The sequence below is a fragment of the Hibiscus syriacus genome, unplaced genomic scaffold (genome assembly GCF_006381635.1).
Source record: "Hibiscus syriacus cultivar Baekdansim isolate YM2019G1 unplaced genomic scaffold, ASM638163v2 tig00111834_pilon, whole genome shotgun sequence".
Lineage (NCBI taxonomy): Eukaryota > Viridiplantae > Streptophyta > Magnoliopsida > Malvales > Malvaceae > Hibiscus > Hibiscus syriacus.
In genome coordinates, this window is record NW_024063192.1 from 1882422 (window position 1) to 1903923 (window position 21502).

Genomic DNA, 21502 nt, shown 5'->3' on the forward strand with positions numbered 1-21502 from the left:
ATCCACAGTGTTTCTTAATATTACATCCCTCCTTTCTCTTGCTTGCCATATGTTCATGGCTGCTGAAGATTGTGTCAGAAGTATGGATTACAAACATAACTGCTTTTAACAATTCCTTGTAGCATCTACAAACCCAGATCTCAGCTAAGAAAGACACCTCTACAAAAAAACTGTCAAACTTGTAAGGTCAAAAGGTTTATCTTATCCATTGTCTTGTTTAAGGACTCGATTGGATGGGAGGGAAAAGATAGGAACATAATCATTTTTTTAAAAAGTTGAGACTTTTCTTTTTATGAGTATTTCTTATCATTTTCCTTTTCGTTTATAACAATTAACAAATGGATAGTATCTTTTACAAAGAGAGTGATAGTATTAAGAAAATTATGTAAAATAATATATACTTTAAATGATGAATCATTTTTTAACATTATATTCTAAAAAGATGATTTTTTTTCATAATTAAAGTTTTTTAAAGATATTATGTGACATTTGAAACACAAATATTCCTATAATGTTAACTAAGAATTTATAGAAATATGTTTTTAAATCAACTCTCAATCGAGTTAAATGTCACCTCAAAAGTTTTACATATTTATACAAATTTTAATTTTAATCTTTATATGAATTTCATCATTAAAATTTAAAAGTTTGAATTTTTCACTAAAATTTTGTTATATATTTTATTATCATTAGACTAATAAATCTTTGGTTAGTGACATTATAACACCCTAAACCCGATTGAACTTAAAGTATAATACTGGGCCGCTAATGTAACCCCTAAATTTCAAAACATGTTCATTTTCTTTTCAAACGTATTGAATAGTATCATAATAAAACATAAATAACTGTTATAAAAATATTTTATAAAAATCAGAACTTCGTGACGCATAATTTAAAACAAAATAATACATCTTAAAGTTTAGTACTCAAATACATAAGTAAGGTCCTATGAATATACATGCCCACTAAAGCTACAGTACAATACTCTGTTGGAGATGTTGGAAACCCTGCTGCGACGGTGCCCCACGAATTGATCAAGCTACAAACCTGCCAACGGAAACATCTGAAGGCTAAGCTTACAAAGCCCAACAATATAATCGCTAATCTAGAGCAACATAAGAGTTTAATAAACATAAGCATGCTGAAGACATGGTACTAAGCAGTATGTGCATGCATGACCTAGATCATGTGCTCCTTACTTAGGACTTTATTGCTCTATCACTGAAGTAGGAGTCTCACGCTTCCCTTAATCCTCTACTAAGGGCCTCGCCATGAGTACACCTGTAAAGGGTCTCTAACCCTAACCACTGAACAATGTTACACATTATCTAAATGTGACAATGATACTCATGTGTATTATTTGAATACAAACCTGACATGCTATGTATTATCTAAATGCAAATTTGACATATTATGCATTATCTGAATACAAATTTGACTAGTATCTGGTCTCACATAGCTCTCAAACACTAGTTACTGAGGAAATCTTGGTGTCACATAGCATCGACTTAATTACCACAAAAATACTGAATGATCTTTTGGTCCTCACATAGCCATCGTGTAGATCACTAAGGGGAACCTGGTGTCATGTAGCATTAATACATTTCCCACACAAACTGAAGCACTGGCTTGGTCTCACAAGCCTTCAAGCCAAGCTTTAACATACCTGCCATACTAATCTGATGGGACTATACATGCATGATTGACACAAGCATACATGAGATAGTTATGGTGGTGTGGTCGGAGGAATTTACGTGCATCTCAAAGCAATACCCTAACCTATATTGAATACAAAATAACTTAGAGGTAAGAACCGGAATATACGTACATCGAAAGCTTACCCAACAGAACTGACTGACATAACTAACCATGGATATCTAAGGCACATAGGCCATATAGTACCAACATCGCTAACACACTCCTCGCAGGTGTTCAGGTCTCGCACCCTAGTTAGCCCCTGAAGTACCTCGTGCACTGGCAATGCCCCACTAAGGAAACTAAGGTAATCCTGGGTATACCTTAACATAGATGGACTCACTAAAGTGAAGTCAACGTCACACTAGTTGTTATTTTGCTTATTCTCTCATCTAGAACGTTATGTGAAGGCTTACTTATTATTTAAGGAATTGGCTAGCCCAATATATGGCTCGGGTCCATTTCTGAGTAGCGATACTTTAATTGATCTTATCATACTTCCCTTCAAAACTTCTTGAACTGAAAAGGACAACTTACTTTTCCTGGGTTCATAGATATTCTCGAAGCTCATACTTTTTGCGACCACTGAATCTGACATAATCATCGTACCACTTATTGGATGTCTCCTGAACGATCCTCGGTCCTGACTATTCGTATTCATTGTTGTTTGAAGATTCTTTGGCGTATTTATTCTTAATATGGCTACACTTGATGTAACCTGCTCCTACGAGTGTTTCTAGGTATTCTTGATCATTTATATCCCTCACAGGCCAATTCTTGCTATTACGAATCGTCTTTAGCTCTTACGGACCTTAAACGGGTAAAATCTGACCATTTAAAGTGAGTAGTATCGATACTCTACTTGTAGTATCGATATCCTAGGGTCAAGTGTTGATAACATATGAGTATCGGTACCAAAAATGCATTTTATCGCGAAATTATGCCTTAGTATCGATATTTGCCACCCTGAGTATCGATAATGCAGGGGCAATATCGATACTCCCCTTGGCAGTATCGATACTCTAGCCCAAAATCTCTAATTTTTACCGTAATTTAACCAGTATCGATATTGTTCATCCCGGTATCGATACTCACCCAGAAATGGTTATTTTAGGCTCGAGAATCACTCAAAAATCCTCCTAAATGATTTGGGTTGGTTTCTAATCTTATTCTGAAGCTTTAATAAGTTGTTTAGGGTCTTAAGTAGCATCAAAACGTTTTTTAACTTCTAAAATGTAATTTGATCTTGATATCAAATATAAACCTTAAAAGGCTTAAATACTCAAATATTAGGAAATACTTGAAATTTATGAAAACTTAATACTCCAAAGGATTAGAAATACACTACCTTGATTTTAGAAATCTGAAATAAACCTCCTTTAGCTAGCAATCACTTTCCTTTTTGAACTTGGATGATTTTTCTCCCTTTTTCCTTTAGCTACAACAATGCAACGATTTCCTTAACGTAAGAATGTTATAGGTAGCAAGAGGGACAAATTTGAGACTTAGTAAAGTTGAGAAAATGAATCTTACCACCACTTGAGGTTATGGAGACTTGAAGAGGGAAGAAAAAGAGCAAGGAAGAAGATGAAGAGCAGAATAGGACACTTACGTTCAAAATGAAATAAAACCTCAAATATTATCTTCAAATTCTAATAATGGTCTAATTACATTTCTAGTCCTTGGTTTTTTGTCGCGTGTTTAAAAATCTCCTTTTTGTGGCTAATTGGGCCCAAATACAATCCAATTAAACCCAACAACTTAAATCATGAAATCTACGGGGTCTACTTACCTCTCGGATAAACCCGAAACTACTAGCTCAAAATTTGAGGTGTTACAAACATATTCGATTCTTTTCTCTTTTTTAAGAAAATAATCAATCCCTATTATCATCATTATTGATCAAGCATCATATGTTATCGGTCTTCATTTATAATAAGATCCGTATAAAAACATTCATATTTTATTTTTTTCTTATCAAATTGTTTTTTTTCCCATAAAATTCACTCAAAATCAATCATTTGAGTTGATTTTATGAAAACTCAATCTAATAAGAAAAAAGTATAGGAGTATTTTTTTATTAATTTCCTGAGTTTTAAAGAAGTTTTGAAAAAAATTCCAAACCAATAAATAGAATAAAACGATAAAATTAATTTATCAATATCTAAGGTGGTAAGATATTAGGGAATAAAGGTTTGTAGTAATAATGTATCATTCAAATGTTAATAATATATTAGTATCATCAATGAAAGCAGAGAGAATTGGATACTTAGATGACCTCTTTGTGTTTCCCTGCGTTGGAAACGATGCTTATGGGCCCTATTCCTTGCGGCGACATCGATCTTCCTCTTGAAGATGCTCACTTTACTCCACTTTCATATTGTTTGTTATAGTAAGCTTGGACTAATATTAGTACTCGAGTACGTCATTTCTTAATCTTTCAGCTTACGAGTCGTCTTCCAGTCGTCTCACTCTTCTCCAACAGCGGTCTCCAGTTGTTAAGGTATTGCTTCAGTTATAGTTAGAATGATTCGATTTATTTTTCAGTTCCAAGTAAGCGCTGCTGTCATTACCTTCTGAGATGGTTGACATTGAATACTCATCATATATTTAAGGCCGTTTTTACTACTTAAAACTGAACTAGAAGGATAAGAAGAATTGAATTTATTTGTAAACTGCTTGTTGTTATTTTTTTACATGGTCACTATTAGAAAGCGGTTATGTTAACTAAATGATTACTCAGTTCGATACAGGGAACCCAACTAATAAAAACTTCTTAATTTATATAGTTAAGTGCCAGGATTGGTGATCTATGCTAATGTATTTTTCTTATTTCAATTGCCTTCTTGAAGCACTGAATTACTTCTTTTAGATTGAGTACTGTTTCATTTCTGATTGTCCTGACTGAGGGATCTACCATGCCAGTTGAAATTCATTTGTCACCTAGCTGTATCTTTTTGCCATTGTTCAAATTTGTCTTCCAATTAATTTTTTTCTCCTTCATTTTCAAGCTATACAAAACTTGAACGTATATGGAATGATTTGATCTTTGAATGGTCATTCTAAACAGGGGCGAATGGTTGAATTTGTCAAAAACTTGGCAAATTTTGCTGCTGCAAGTGGAAAGAAGCATTTTGTTCTGCTTTCTAGCTTGGATTTTGGAAAGTGGCAGAAAATTGACATGTCAAGGTATTTCATCCTGAAATTTTCGGTGGTCAGTTCATGTTACCATATGTTGGGGACATCAAGTTATTCTTTGGAAATGTAGAACCTTGATTTACTTCTCTTCCAGGATATAACCTTGGAAAGTGGCAATGTGGTCTCAGTGGTCTGCAGATACATTACCTATCCAGCATCAATCCTGATGGAAGAGACGATCGCTGTGAGCAACTTGGATGGAAAAGGCTGCAAGAATACAATCCTGCTCAGAGATGTCGGAAGTATCTTAGCACCTTAGCTGAGGGAAATACTGTGCTGGAAAGAAATTTATCTTTCGAAGATGAGTTGGAAGACGAAGATTATTACCCAAGTTTGCCTTTTGCAGCACTCTTTTCTTGTCTGAAGGTATACTTCTCCTTTTTAAGTTCATAATTGTTTTGCACTATGTTAAGGGGAGACTGCCTTTTGCAGCAATATTTTTTTGTGCTTTTATTTTAAATTTCTTTCTTTCAAGTACAAGACATGGGTTTGTTTTCTGTATATATAAAGAACCTTGAATTTCTGTGGCTTACTTTGTTATTTTCTACACAGGCCAAAGGTTTGAAGATTACATGCTTATTATGCTATTGTTCAGAAGGGATATTCAATTGGCTGAGGCAGCATGCAGACTTTTGGGGCTAAATCCTAGTACTTTTCCTGGTAAGGCTCCTTTATACTTAAGAATCAATATTGCCTGTAACAGCTACTCTATTATGTTTTTTTCAGAGCAATGACCTCTTTCATGAATATTTGCACATAGTTTTAAAGATTTAAATATGGTTGCCTTGAAGATTTCAACTTTAGAAATAAAACATCATTATATGCATTATCAAAGTTTTCTTGCAACCATATGCAGTTGCTAATGAACACACACCCCAACACTATTTTCCTAATCATTTGGGATGTGTTTAATAATGGAGGACTATGTTATTCAGTTCCTTTAATTGCATCAATTTTCTTCAAATAATGTTTTTTCCTCTAAATTCTTTTGGTGTTTGCTTCATATCTAATCTCCAGATTTGTTTCATCATAAAGACTAATTTTATGTACAGTTAAAGAACTTTTAACCACGTCCATATTATTTGTTGACATCCTTTCTTGGTCCGTTAAATATTTCTTTAAGAATTTCAAGTACAAACAAGTTTTGTTTTTCTTCCAGGTAACGGGGGTGGTGGTTGGGTTATCCCTTTCTCAAGGCAGACTGTTTATGGACCACCGCCAGATGTCTTTCTTTTAGGCTTAGATCTTATTACATTTTACTTGAAAGTTCACAAGCTAAATCTGCAACCCTTTGTTGAAACTTGAATGCTAGAGAAGGAGCATGTATTGCCCACTGATGGTAGCAGGCGACGTGAAATGCTCAAGTCGTTACATTGGTTGTAAAATGTTTCCTGAAAAAATTTGGTCAATTATGAGCTTGGAGAAGGAAACCTTTTTTTTTCTTCTTGTCGATGAAGTAAGACCTGGTTTGAACAGGTTGGTAGAATTACCTTTTTGTGCCCCTACGTCCCTCACGTCAAGTGCAGTGAAATCGGGGTATAAAAAGGAATGAGAGATGGATTTGTCTCGGTTTTGGTGTAGCGGGCCTCAACGGAAGGCCTGCCTGATTATATTATCGAAGAATCAGTACAACTTTAACTGCACCACAGAAGCTGTCAATTTTTCATGCACAAATATTGGTAAACGACATTGTTATGTCATTGGTTGATAGTGCTCCACTGCATATTGCCTAATATGCAGTGGAGACGTGAGATAATATTCATTCAAAAATTGACATGAAACCTGCATGAGTTTTACAAGGAACATGCATGATAAAAGTTTACGAAGATAGTAGGGTTTTATTATTGAAGGTGATATTTTGATTGCTAGTAACCTCTTTGGTCGAGAGCTGGACCAATAGAAAACATCTTTTACATGTCACTACAATCTCCTAGGGCAATATTATTATTTTTTTTGTCATTACTTCACTAATTAGTTAGTGATATTCCGTGAAGAAATGCATTTATTTGGCTGAGTGGAACATCTTTTTCCCTTATTATATTGGAGGCATCCCGTTTTCCACTAGTAAAGTTCTTGTCCTCATAAACCTTGAAAGGCCATTCCTTTTGAACCAGAAAATGAAAGATTTGGTTTCTTTGGTGGTTTTACAGACACAACAAAGATGAATTCAACGCCGTCTGTTCTTCTGACTTTGATGTATATTCAGTGGTTGATCCGGACCATGATCTTCCAGCGCGCTACCCTCAATGTCTTATGTCAATTTTGGACATCTTGAAGTGAAATCAAGGGGTGTCTTCTTCACTTTTCTACTTTAGTAATATGCTATATACAGTTAAACACTTCCTTATCGGATGCATCATCTTTCTCTTCTACTTTTGAAAGGTTTCACCGAAGTTGGCCGTCTTTTCTTGGAATTATTTGGTTTGTGGAAACACATGCATGGAGCACCAAATCATTGAATAAGTCACTACCATATGAACTTTAGACACGACGTATCTACGATCATTTCTGGTATATAAGTTTTGGTTGGTGGATTAAAACAGATGCAAAATCTTCATACCTGAAAACAAAAACTTCCATGGGCACATTTGTAGGACATTTGGTGCCAGGCCTGGCACTGACCCTTCTTGGCCTGTGGCACACCATCAACAATATTATAGCCTATTGTCTCAAGGGCTCTACCAAATTTACAGTAAGGTTCTGGTATCCTCTCCATGGCCATGTTTCTAGATTCAAACATTTGGAGCTGATTTTTATATTGGCCTTTTCCCTGTTAGCAATTTTCATGCAAATATTAGACTTACCTTTTATTCGCTTTCCTTTCGAACTCGATGGCCTTCAGCACGCAAGCATATTTTTCCATCAGTCCATCTTGCTATATTTGCAGGTTTCACTCTTTCCGTGGAGTTAACTCAGTCCACTGAGATTCTATCAGCTTTTTCGGGAATTATTGTGGCATCTGTTTTCAGTCAGGAGCTTTTCTTCCTCCATTTTCACTCTGCCGATCATATTGGACTTGAAGGCCATTATCACTGGATCTTGCAGCTCATAGTGCTCTTCTCCCTACTGGCAGCTATAGCAATAATGTTTCTACCAACTAGTTTGCCCGCAGTTCTTGTTCTATCAGTTTCTGTTGTATTCCAGGGTTGTTCGTTCATGAACATGGGGTTTATGCTATGGAGTCCTCAGTTTGTTCCTCGAGGATGCATAATGCAGTTGGCTGAAAGCAACGGTGACAACATGCACGGTGCAGTGACATGTTTCTCACATGAAGCAGATATAAGGGCCAGAGCATTGGCCAACTTGCAATTCAGTTGGATACTCTCTGGAATTATGATATTCACAGGATTCATCTGCCTAATTTTTTCTGGAAAGCACCCCGAGACCACAATCAACCGAATACGAGCAACTTCAAATTAGAGGCAGCGATGTTTATATAACTATGGATAGCTTCAAGCCAGCTGATCCCTAGGTGTTTAGCTTTGTTTGATAAACATGTAAGTGTATGATGCACAACATTGGTTGATATTGAACATAAACAATCTCTGAATAAATGTAATGTGTTGTAGATGTATTATAAATACGATATCCCTCACAGTAGCCACATAAAACACCAATTAAACAAAACTTATAAAACATGAAATTTCCATTGCAGAAGCCATAAAAAACATGTTGCTAACTTGCAGTGTTTAGACAAAGCAATCAGTTGCAGTTAGAAATGATAAGGAACTAGAGAAATTTGTCAAAACCATGATGGTGTTAGGTGCTATTACATTGGAATCACTTTCTCAATGTCATCAGCCTCAACAAAACATTTACATCCACCAAAACATTGCCACTTCAATCATCATTACTATACCATCCCCATTGCTAAAGTATACAAAAAAAATCCAAAAATGAAGGCCAGTTTACAGATTAACAATTCAAATCTGGTCCAGTACGAACAGTTAGCATATTATACAATTTTCATAAGACCGTTACAGTTCACCACAGAAGAAGAGAACCAAATGAGATTCCAAACATCATTTCCTTTGCAAGTTTCTCCATTTATCTTTGAGGTCAACCTGATATACAACAAAGAACATATATTATAAATTATCCATCAAAATGAATAAGTTCACACATCATATAAAGCAGGTGATATACTTACAGAAGTTCTCTCTCTAGATATTTCTTGATAGGTTTCCAATATGCGTGTCCACTGGTATCCATACCTGCATTATGAAAATAATCTTAGTGGGAAAGCAATGGTTATAAACTACCAAAACTATCTCTTCTCATATTGGTTAAACAAATAGTAACAACTACTAAAGCAAAAACCTAGAGCAAATTTAATATGCTAACAGGATTATACACCGAAAATTAAATGCAGAACCTCGGTTATATGTTAACCACTTACTTTCGTACACCCTCTGCCAAAGCATTTTCCTCCTCGTAGGTCCATTTATTTACTTTTCTCCGTCTCATCCACCTTTTAGGTTCGTCTATGTTTAGGAGAGAGATGTGTTCTGTCCTGGGGCTTGGTAAAGTGCATCTATTTGTCCCTTGGGAAGAGTCATCAACTGAATCCTCCAACTACAACAACAATCATTACATAAGACAGATGAAAAACCAAAACATTATATGATTAAATGAACAAATAGGGATTTAACTTAAAGAATGCAAGACAAAATATCAAATGACCATAAAAGTTCATCCCAAGATTTCACAAAACAATGCCAAGTCAGACAGAGCATAAATAGTAATAACAGTTAAGGATATATATAGAAAAAGAAAACATAGCAGGAGATTACGATTATGATTTAAAGCATGCAATGCAATGAAAGCAATAGTTAAAACAATGGAACATGCAATGTAATGCCGGTAATGATAATAATATAAATATGCGCACACAGACCTCAGTGCGAGCAGTGGCATTCCTGTCCTTGGTGCTTGGCACTTTCTTGGGCCTAGCCCTGCTAAAATCTTCATTCCCCTCCTTAGTTTGAGAGGGTTCTCCCGTATGATTAGCAAATGGAATAAGAGCATTTCCATCTATACTGTCGTGGTCTTTTTTGATGGCCTCATTAGGTGCCCCCTGTTCGTTATTTCCATGGCCTTGAGAGCCTTCAGAATGCAATCTTTTAGGTTCTGCCACATATGATACAACATCTTAGAACAACATATTATACTGCAAATTAAACATATAAATGACATAGCATAATAAAAATATTAAGACTTTGGAATAAAATCAAAGAAGAGAGGAGGAGGAGCCTACCGTTCCCTTCAGTAGGAGCAGAAGTAGGAGCATAGGCAACATCATCAGCAGTGGTGCCTCCTCTAAATAAACTCGAACTAGGCGCCGCGCTTCATCAGCAGTTTCAATGTGTAACAGCCTCTTAGCGGTCTCTCGATCCCACCGTGCCGCTTCGATATCCTTCCTTCATCTAGCTAAATCAGTCGAAAGAAGGCAGGAGGCACCAGACAGCTCCAAATCCCCAATTTCCTTTACCAAAATCCTCCATACGGCGTGAAAATAGTCGTCCCACGAGAAGTGTAACCACCGCAGCGTAAGATGTACAACAAGGGCGCAAAAAGCTTCCCGCATGGCGTCAGAGGCATGAACCCCCTGTCCACGATCGAATTCATCGACGAGGATCAAGGATTCAAGAACTCCATCGTGAAAATAGTAATATGTCGTCCTTTTTTAATTGATCGGAGAATCAAGGCTTTAGTATGGAGACAATATTGATCATAGTTGCTGTAGTTGCCGCCATTGTTTCCGTTTGGCTGAGTGTAGAATTGCTTAAGAATGCGTAGAGCTGAAGGCGAAATATCCTCCATTTTTCCAAAACTTTCCCCTACTAGTATTGCTTAAGAATGGACAGAGCAGTTTATATCGTTAAAGCCTTCATATTATCGCTTTAATGATAATCATTAATAACTTCATAGTTTTGAATTTAATAATATTATATAAGTAATTTTAATCTAATTATAATTTATTTTCACTATTTAATTGGGATTAAAGATTGATTGCTTCTGTAATATAATTATATTATATTTTTAACATTTTATTAACATTAAATTAATGAATGTATAATATGAATGAAAGTCTTCAATCCTATAGTTTGTCTTAATTAAATAAATGTAAATTTTAAACTATTTATGATAAAAACATATTTTTTCTTAAAGTTTTTAAAATTTTAAATTTATATTATATTTCTTCAAAAAAAATTATATTATATATAAATTGAACTTTTAAAATATTTTAAAGCTCTAACCATAAATCATAAACCTTCTATCCTACCTAATAAAACGTAAACTCTAATCTTAAATCATAAATTTTAAACCCTAACATAATTGTCAAAGTCCCTTAATCTGAACCTAAACCATATACACCAAACTTTGCTATGAGTCAAAGGACATAAGCCTGAATTAGGGAACTATGAACCCCATGTAACCTAAATACTAACTCTAAACCTTGGACCTACATCCTAAATGTATAATAAGTGCTAAAACTTAGTCTCTAAATCAAAAACCTTAAACCCTAACACTCAATCCTAAACGTTATATTGGGCATATGACCCTTAGTCTAAACCTTATACCCTAAATCTTACCTTAGGTCATAAGTCTTAACTCTGAACCAAGAAATTCTGAACCTTACTCACTAATTCCTAACTCTAAACCTCAAATCTTATAGCCTAAAATATAAAGTTTGAGATTTAAGGTTTAGAGTTTAAAAATTAATCGCTTGATAACTTTGTTCGGGGTTGAAAGCCCGTAGCTCTAGTTTGGGAACCAGAACCTTGAAAAAGCCAGCCTTGGGTTAGAACAAAAACCATGGATCCTACCCAGTGAACTTTAATTCTAAATCTTAAAACTTTAAATCCTAAACTTTAAAGCCAGTCCGCGGTTCTTGTTCTATCGGTTTTGTTGTATTCCAGGGTTATTGGTTCATGAACATGGGATTTATACTATGGAGTCCTCAGTTTGTTCCTTGAGGATGCATAATGCAGTCCGCCGAAAGCGGCGGTGACAACGTGTGTTTCTCAAATGAAGCAGATATAAGGGCCAGAGCATTGAGTAACTTGCAATCCAGTTGGATACTCTCTTGAGTCTGGAATTATGATATTCACAGGATTCATCTGCCTAAAATTTGCTGGAAAACCACCCTGAGGCCACAATCTACCGAATGCGAGCAACTTCAAATAAGAGGGAGCGATGTTCCTATAACAATGGATAGCTTGAAGCAAGCTGATCCCTAAGAATTAACTTTGATAAACATGTAAGTATAACATGGACAACAATGGCTGATATTGAACTTAAACACTCATGGATAAGTATATAATGTTGTAGACGTATTATAAATAAGTCATATTAGACATCAGTTAAACAAGACATATAAAACATTACATTTCTATATATAAGCCATAGACACATGTTGCTAACTTGCTGTGCTTAGACAAAACAGATAGTTGCAATTAGAAATGACAAGGAACTAAAGAAATTTGTCTATTAATATATTTTATTCGATATAAGAGCTTCAAAACAGCAACCCAAAGTGCTAATTCAGTTGGAATCGAAAAACAATTACGTTTTCACATAGCAATCAAAGTACAAATTCGGTAGAGACATTGATGAAGCAAATCTTGAATTTCTCACTCATGACTCGGCTTCTTCCAAAGACGCTTCGATTCGAAGGAGAACGAATCCCACGGCAACTCCGACAAGAACAAGTCCATTCATGATCGCTGCAATCCTGAATATCTCACCAACTGCATTGCAAGTTGAAGAGAGTGCACCACCACCACCTCTACCTTTACCACTTGATGGAGCTTTGAGTGAGCTGACAAAGTTTGCAAAAGATTGCTGAATGCACACTGGTTGGCCAAGTGAGACTACTCTGTTATGAGCTTTCAATCCACAGAAAGAGTTCGACCCGGTTATGTAATTCACATGAACACTACCAGACTTTCTCCTGGGGTGGCCAATGGTGGTGGCAGCAGCCAACATGGGTGGAGAGTATGTAGCTGAGGCTGTTGCCATTGCTAGACAGTAAAATGAAAGTTGAAAGACAACAGAAATTGGGTTTGGTTATTGTATGGAGAAGAGATGATGGAAAAGGTGAAGTATTTGGATGAATGGCTGGGAAGAAGATTAGATTAGGGGAGATTTTGCAGCTTCGAATGCTGGCCACAAGATATTTGAGGCCAATTTCTGGTTATATTAGCCCATTTGATAATATCCTTTTAAATGAACATTTCCTGCTATTGAGCCTTTCAACATGTAACAGCCCAAACTAGAAAAAGCCCTCAAACAATCTCTCCATGGCCCTACTTTCTCTTTTTCTATAGGTAAATATACATTTTTGTTATCTAATTTAACTTCTAAATTTAATTTGATATTTCAATTCATTAAATTAAACATATTAACTTAATTTTAAGATTCAATTAGGAATATATTTTTTATTTAATTAAGTATTTGAAGTTAGTTTTTATTCAAATTGGCAGGGACAAAATCTAGTCACTGTGGATGTGAATGAAAAAATAGAGATATAATTAGAAATGTTGTCAAGTTGGAGGAGTAAAAATTGCATTATACCTTTAAAAAATTAACAAAAGTCCAAACAATGTTTCGAAGGCCGAGGGGAGTATTGGACGCTAAGCAACATCGGAACCGACTCGCAAGCTGCTCGCGCTTTATTACATATGGTACTATATATTTAAGGTGCTTTATTACAATATTTTAGGACTCAAGTAAATTTGAGTTTTTTATCAAGTAAACGATGAATTTAGCAAGATTGTCGCAAGCGTCAATATGATACTATGTCGCAAGCTGCTCGCGCTTTATTACAATATGATACTACAGTATGTTACGGCGCGAGACGGACAAACGTCAACCTAACACCATTTGTCGCAAGCAGAAGACGACACGAGATATTTCCCCTCGTGCCGCCATTTTGCTGACCCTCGTAGTCAAATTCATTAAAAGTGTTTTCTTTAATATCTTCTTCAATTCAACAAAAAAGTATGCCGATCGAACACAAAAACGGTTTTTTACGTTATTTTTTATTATCTTATCCACAACACTGACTGAGATATCGGGCAATTCAGATATATAGATTTCCAAACAAAATAATGTCGCGCGCCTGTTTATGTTTTACGAGGTAGCGATAACAGCAGAGCAATAGCATGAAACCTTGCGAACTAAACCGATCGATCTTGTTTTTCATACAACCAGGATTCGCACTATAAAAAGAACAATGCTCCTGGTTGTTTCTTCATCTTCATCATTCAATACCCAGGCCAAAACAAGAAATCTTCAACTTCTCTACGTCAAATGGCGCTTTTGTGGAAGGTGGTCGACGAAAATGATTCACGACAACTCACGGTTACGGGAAAATTCAGTTCCGAACCATTCCCCAATGCGGAGGCTAGCGGTGTGGCCGTGGTAGATGAATGTAACTCTCCATGGACGTTCAAATACAGGGTTAAGGGAAACAAACGGATCCTGTCGGGTCCCCATTGGGTGCAATTCTTCGGATGCAATAACGTCCAAGTTGGTGACCAGGTCGTCATTTACCACAACGACGGGTGGGGGCCTCAAGCAGACTACAAGATCCAAGTCATCAGACGGCCATCTTATTAAACAAATTATGGATCAATTGCATCTGTTATTTCATGTTTGTGCATCGTCTCTGTTACTTCGTGTTCTACTTTCATATTTGAAATATATACTCTTCAGTATGTTGTTATTTGTGTCTTGTAATTAGTCATGAATTATTTATTATCGTTCTTGTTATTTTAAGATGAATACAGCATGTTTTCCCCCCTTAAATAGTACTGTATTTGATCTAGTTTTTTATACATGTAAATAAGATACATATATAATATACGATTATGATTATAACGTAATGTAATGCTTGTATCATAATAATATATATATGCATGAAGAGTACGTCAAAAACATTCGATTTTGAAGATAGTGGCCTCTGCTCGGATTTAATATTATTGTTTCCTTGTTTGATGGAGCAACAAAATCAGGTTATTCACCCTTAGAAATCACATTTCGCTTATTGCAATCAAAATATAATTGGATCGCAGAAAAGGAAGAGAGAATCAAAATCCTTCTTGCAAGCGCAACAACGACTGAATCAAGGTTGAGGTTTCATTATAATGTGAAACCGTTAAAAATACTATTTAATAAATATGTGATCCATGACTTTTGATCATCCTTTTTTTTATCCACTTGGACTTTTTAGGGAAACAAAGTAAAAAATTAAAAATAAATCCCTTTTGTAAAACTTAAAATCAAATATAGAGAAAATTTTGAAATTTGGAACGTTTTTGAGAAATCAAATACTGAATATATCTATTTTTCTAATAAATATAACAATTTTTTCAACAAACAACCTAAAAATCATTACGAAATGAAACGTTAGTCACAAAAAGCAAAGGTTTAAACCTTTGAAAATATATAATTTAGATATTTATTTTCTATTAAAATTTATACCATAAATGTTATTTAATGATATAAACAAAAGTTAGTTTTACGAGTCATATAACACTAAACACTTTTTTTATTCATGAAAAATATATAGTTATTGTATTTTTTAAGCTAAGGTGATTCTAAAAAATATTTATTCTAGATACTCTTAACCATTTGACAATAAACACTCGATCATTCCTACTGTAATTATTAGTGCTCAAATTCAAAACTTCCAAAACTAACAATCATTCTTTTAATTACTAAGATAATTTGATTCAAACTATAATTGTTGCATTTGTGAATTCTTTCATTATAAACACGTGTACTATTGACTCTATAAAATTGAGCGGTATTTATTTTTTTTTACTCCTAAAGATTTTAATTTTATTTAAGATTTATTATTAAAAATTAAGAAAATATTTTAATAACATTCAATTAATTAATTTTTAAATATATTTTACAAGTGCTAACTTTGACGTGGTTGGAGAGGTAGTATGGCAAACATTGGAAATCAACGTGTAGTAGCAAACAAGAATGATCACGTGGTACACAGCAGATTTCATGGCTGCAATTTTACTAAATACAACACCTAGAATATACACATCCACTGCATCAATGGGACACAGACTAGGCTATGTCGTTTCCGCTTAGTGCTCCTGTAATAACTCTATACCAGAACCTTACTGTAAATTTGGTAGAGCCCTTAAACACTCCTGAATAAATGTATGTGTTATAGATGTATTATAAATACGATCCCTCACAGTAGCCACATAAAACACCAGTTACATAACATATAAAGCATGACATTTCCATTGTAGAAGCCATAGAAAAACATGTGGCTAATTTGCTGTATTTAGACAAAGCAATTAGTTGCAGTTAGAAATGACAAGGAATTAAAGAAATTTGTCAAAAAACCATGATGGTGTTAGGTGCTTTTACACTGGAACCACTATCTCAATGTCATCACTCTCAACAAAACCAAACCATTCTTAAGTAGGCATTTTACAACTAAAGCTAAATGCTATGTCCCATAAAGGCTAAAAAGTATACAAAAAGAAAGAAAAACCCCAAAAGGATCCAAGCATCACTTTCTTTGCAAGTTTCTCCATTTATCTTTGAGATCAACCTGATATATAACAAAAAACATATATCATAAATTATCCATCAAAATGAAAAAGTTCACACATCATATAAAGCAGGTGATATACTTACAGCAGTTCTCTCTCTAGATATTTCTTGATAGGTTTCCAATATGCGTGTCCACTGGTATCCATACCTGCATTATGAAAATAATCTTAGTGGGAAAGCAATGGTTATAAACTACCAGAACTATCTCTTCTCATATTGGTTAAACAAGTAGTAACAACTACTAAAGCAAAAACCTAGAGCAAATTTAATATGCTAACATGATTATACACCGAAAATTAAATGCAGAACCTCAGTTATATGTTAACCACTTACTTTCGTACACCCTCTGCCAAAGCATTTTCTTCCTCGTTGGTCCATTTATTTATTTTTCTCCGTCTCATCCACCTTTTAGGTTCGTCTATGTTTAGGAGAGAGACGTGCTCTGTTCTGGGGCTTGGTAAAGTGCATCTATTTGTCCCTTGGGAAGAGTCATCAACTGAATTCTCCAACTACAACACAATCAAAACATAAGACAGATGAAAAATAAAACATTATATGAATAAATGAACAAATAGGGATTTAACTTAAAGAATGCAAGACAAAATATCAAATGACCATAAAAGTTCTTCCCAAGTTTTCACAAAACAATGCCAACCAAGACAGGGCATAAATAGAAATAACAGTTAAGGATATATATATATATATATATACAGAAAAAGAAAACAGCAGGAGATTACGATTATGATTTAAAGCATGCAATGAAATGAAAAGCAATAGTTATAACAATGAGACATGCAATGTAATGCCAGTAATGATAATAATACAAATATGTGCACACACACCTCGGTGCGAGCAGTGTCATTCCTGTCCTTTAATTCAGTCCTTGGCACATTCTTGAGCCTACTAAAATCTTCATTCCCCTCCTTAGTTTGAGAGGGTACTTCGGTATGATTAGCAAATGGAATAATAACATTTCCATCTATCCTGTCATGGTCTTTTTTGTTGGGCCTACTAAAATCTTCATTCCCCTCCTTAGTTTGTGAGGGTTCTCCGGTATGATTAGCAAATGGAATAAGAACATTTCCATCTATACTGTCATGGTCTTTTTGATGGCCTCATTAAGTGCCCCCTGTTCGTTATTACCATGGCCTTCAAAATGCAATCTTTTAGCTTCTGCCACATATGATGCAACATCTTAGAACAACATATTTTACTGCAAATTAAACATATAAATGACATAACATAATAAAAAATATTAAGACTTTGGAATAAAATCAAAAGAAGAAAGGGAAGAGGAACCTACCGTTCCCTTCGGTAGGAGCAGAAGTAGGAGCATAGGCAACATCATCAGCAGTGGTATCCCCTGGCAATCGACTGAAGGCCTCCTCTAAATAAACTCTAACTAGACGCCGCGCTTCATCAACAGTTTCAATGCGTAACAGCCTCTTAGCAGTGTCTCGATCTCACAGTGCCGCTTCGATATCCTTCCTCCATCTAGCTAAATCAGCCGAAAGAAGGCCGGAGGAACCAGACAGTTCCAAATCCCCAATTCCTTTACCCAAATCCTCTGTACAGCGTCAAAATAGTAGCCCCACGAGATGTACAACCACCGCAGCGTATGATGTACAGCAAGGGCGCAAAAAAACTTCTCGCATAGCGTCAGAGGCGTGAACACCCCGTCGCGGTCGAGTTTCTCAATGAGTATCAAAGAGCGAATACTCCATGCTCAAATAGAAATACTTCGTTCTGTTTTGAATTGATCGGAGTGTCGAGGCTTTGACATGGAGACAAAAGTATCATAGTTGCCGTTTGTCTGAGTAGAATATTGCTGAAGAATGCGTAGCGCAGGAGGCGAAATATCCTCCATTTTTCAACTTTTCCCTCTACTAGAATTTGAAATTGAAACCCTAAATATTTGTGTTTCTTTCGTGATTGAAGCAGGAAAGGAAGAGATCTTAGTCGAAACCCTTCTTGCAAGCAACAATGAGTGAATAAAGGTTGAGGTTAAATGTTTTAAAATTGACAATATATATTTTTTTGTATCAAGTTTCAATAATCCGGCTTAATTAATTTAGATTGACATATGTTGTAATTTTGGTAGTTAAGTCTTTCGGTAGAAATTTCTGTATATAAAAGCTAGAACTTAAAAATTTACTTAAGTGATATTAAATTGTTTACCACTTGAATCAACTTAGTTCTATTTTCTTAACAAAATATATCAATTTTATCAACAAACAACCTAAACATTATTACAAAATGAAACATTAGTCATAAGAAAAAATTAAACTTTTACAAATATTTAATTTAAACACTTATTTTCTATTAAAATTATACCATTAACAATCTAAACAAAACTAGTTTTATGAGGTATATAACACTAAACTCCTTTTTTACAAAAATAATATAGTTATTATATTTTTTATTAAATTAAAATGATTATAAAATAATATTTGTTCTAACATTCTTAATTATTTAATAATAAAAACTCAATTACTCTTATTATAATAATTAATACTCCAATCTGAAATCTTTAAAAATAATTATACTCTTTTTAATCATTTATATAATTTGATTCGTGCTATAATTATTGCATTTCTAAATTCTTTCATTAAATATTTGCACTGTTGACCGTGTAATTGTGAGCGGTGGATGTGATGAGTTTGTAAATAGGGAGATAATATATAGGTAAACTACATGGATAACTATTCAATTATGATAAAAAATTATTTTGATCATTGATATTTTAATTTGATCAAACATATCATCTAAATATTTAAATGGTTCAATCAAATTATTGACCGTTAATTTTTAACGGTAGAGGTGATGTAGCAGTTAAAATTTAATTGAAGAAATGACTCTCAGTTAACATTTTGATATAATTATATATTTAATCATTGAAATGATCATCCAACTCAGTTGATAGAGCATAAGGTTCTTAATTTTGAGGTCGTGGGATCGAGTTCCATGGAGGGCGTTTCATATTTTGGAGGTCTCCTACGGAAGCTGCTCTCAACCTAGTGTGGGGGCAGCCTACTATCTTACCTCCCCTTATCCCATTATGAGAACAAGGGACATCTATTTTTTTTATATTCAATAAATTTAATCGTTTATTTTTGTTTAACGTATTAAATATATTTTATATAAAATATTTAATAATATGGAACATTGGGTATGTAAATGCTTCCACCTCATCAGAAATATGGAACACATTGATGAATCATTGAAACTCATCTTATTATTTCAATCTTTCTTTCCTTTTTATCCTGTTTAAACATTGGGTTTCTTCTTCGATATTTTTTTGTTTGGTTTCCGATAAAACCGTAGGAAATGAAGGGGAAAAAGGGAATTTTGCAAAGACACAATTTTATTATTTAAGATATATAAAATATTATTAAATATCAATTTCTGATTCTTATCCTTGTGAATCACCATAACCCTATGGCTTGCATGATCTGTCGCACCAACGTCATCTCGTCGACCTCCGAGTACCTCATTTCTGCGACGACTCGATCAAACAACTCACCGTCGGAGCAAAGCTCCAATTCTAAGTGAAAGTCAATTTAATATTCGTAAACGTCGTGGAGGTCGATCACATTCGGATACGACGAAACTTTCTCGATGATATTTCACATCGCGAGGATTTTGTTGGTCAACAACGCGTCAGAGATGGAAACATGGTATTATGTCATCAATAACGTCGCTATTAAAGAAGCTCTATTTTTCTCGGCTCGAGACAATGTCATGTCGTGGTTGTGAATCTTTTTAGAGTTTTAATGGTAAATTCTCTGTATTTAACAATCTTCATTACTTTCTTTTTACCTTTCTTACAATTGAGAACCCATTTAATTTGACTTCAAATAATTACTACTAATAATTAGAACAAGAAGGCTATTGCAATGGAACATAGATGTATTAAGAAGAAGCAAAGAGAAGATGAGTAATATTGGGGTTTATAGAAAAAAAATATTTAAAACATGGGTAAATTGAAACGTTGTCCCTAAACTAATTTGAATTTACGAAAACACCTATAATAAGTATTTTGTCTAGAGTTTGGGAGTTAAAATAAAATTAATTATTTTACTAACGGTTCACGTCATCAAACTAACGGCTTTCAACGTTTACGTGATCAAAACTTAATAAACAGTAACGTAAGTGAACAAAACTTATGTTTTTAAAATTTTGTGAGTAAAAGTGTACAAATATAAAAGAAAGTTATTAAAACTTTCAAATATTACATCTTAATTAAAATAAAACGAAAATAATTAAATACTATGTATTTTAAATTTGATGAGAAAAAGTTTATAAAACTCTGAAAAATTATGTAGATAATCCTTTTGTTTAATAAGTTAAGAAATGGTGGGTCGGCGGTCGCCGAAACTTCTTTTGGTTTTACTTTGTTGAATATATTATACTAATAATAACAGTTCTACTTTCTTTTGGTTGACTTTTTTTTAAAGATGAATGTATCAATGTATTCCATAAGCAGGTAATAGCCGCAAACTACATCATTTCTTTTGGTTAACTTTGTTTAATATATATTTATAATTTTCTAATCTAACAAGGTTGTTATTATTATTTTTTATGACAAAAAGATTTTAATTTTTATTATTAAAAAATATATTTTAAAAACGTTTAATTGATTAATTTTTAAATAAATTTCATACAAAATAATTATTTAAATATTTAATTTAGTTCTGATTAAAGTTTAGAAAATTATATCATAAAATAATTTTATTGGAACAAAGGAAATATATATAATAGTCTTACTACTTTAAGTAAGTACTAAGTTTGACCTGGTTGGCACATGATGATCAACGTGTAGCAAATAAGAAGGATCACGTGCTACTTGACTATACACATCCACTGCATCAATGGGACAGAGAGTAGGCTATGCTTTTCCTCTAATAACTCTATACTCAAACTAATGATTAATTTTTAAATCGATTCATATAATTTTTTTATTTAAGTAAAAATGTTTGCATACATATTATCTTTTAAATAAAAATTTAAATAA

At 34.0% G+C, this 21502-nt stretch overlaps 2 protein-coding genes and 2 pseudogenes across 2 annotated transcripts; 2 read left to right on the forward strand and 2 right to left on the reverse strand.

Annotated features, from left to right (window-relative positions):
- Positions 1 to 3923: 3923 nt before the first annotated feature.
- Positions 3924 to 6287, forward strand: LOC120171496 (annotated as a pseudogene).
- A 550-nt stretch (positions 6288 to 6837) lies between these two features.
- LOC120171495 lies at positions 6838 to 8509 on the forward strand (annotated as a pseudogene).
- A 406-nt stretch (positions 8510 to 8915) lies between these two features.
- Positions 8916 to 10480, reverse strand: LOC120171582 (telomeric repeat-binding factor 2-like). Its single transcript, XM_039179257.1, has 6 exons — positions 10359 to 10480; positions 10151 to 10239; positions 9791 to 10023; positions 9293 to 9468; positions 9044 to 9107; positions 8916 to 8957 (listed from the first exon to the last, which is right to left on the reverse strand). Exons 1-6 carry the CDS (start codon positions 10478 to 10480, stop codon positions 8916 to 8918), a joined length of 726 nt encoding a protein of 241 aa, XP_039035188.1.
- Positions 10481 to 12414: 1934 nt separating this feature from the next.
- LOC120171500 lies at positions 12415 to 13036 on the reverse strand. The gene has a single exon (XM_039179204.1). The coding sequence runs from the start codon at positions 12916 to 12918 to the stop codon at positions 12535 to 12537; it is 384 nt and encodes a 127-aa protein (XP_039035135.1). The 5' UTR covers positions 12919 to 13036; the 3' UTR covers positions 12415 to 12534.
- Positions 13037 to 21502: the final 8466 nt, after the last annotated feature.

Bases quoted from the DNA above. Each gene is read 5' to 3' on its own strand.
- LOC120171582 (XM_039179257.1), bottom strand. From the start codon at position 10,480: ATGCGGGAAGCTTTTTGCGCCCTTGTTGTACATCTTACGCTGCGGTGG. The intron at 10,240-10,358 runs GTCTGGTGCCTC...CTGCTGATGAAG, and splicing joins GAAATTGGGGATTTGGAGCT to CGCGGCGCCTAGTTCGAGTT. The intron at 8,958-9,043 runs GTAAGTATATCA...GTTGTATATCAG, and splicing joins TATCTAGAGAGAGAACTTCT to GTTGACCTCAAAGATAAATG.
- LOC120171500 (XM_039179204.1), bottom strand. From the start codon at position 12,918: ATGGCAACAGCCTCAGCTACATACTCTCCACCCATGTTGGCTGCTGCC.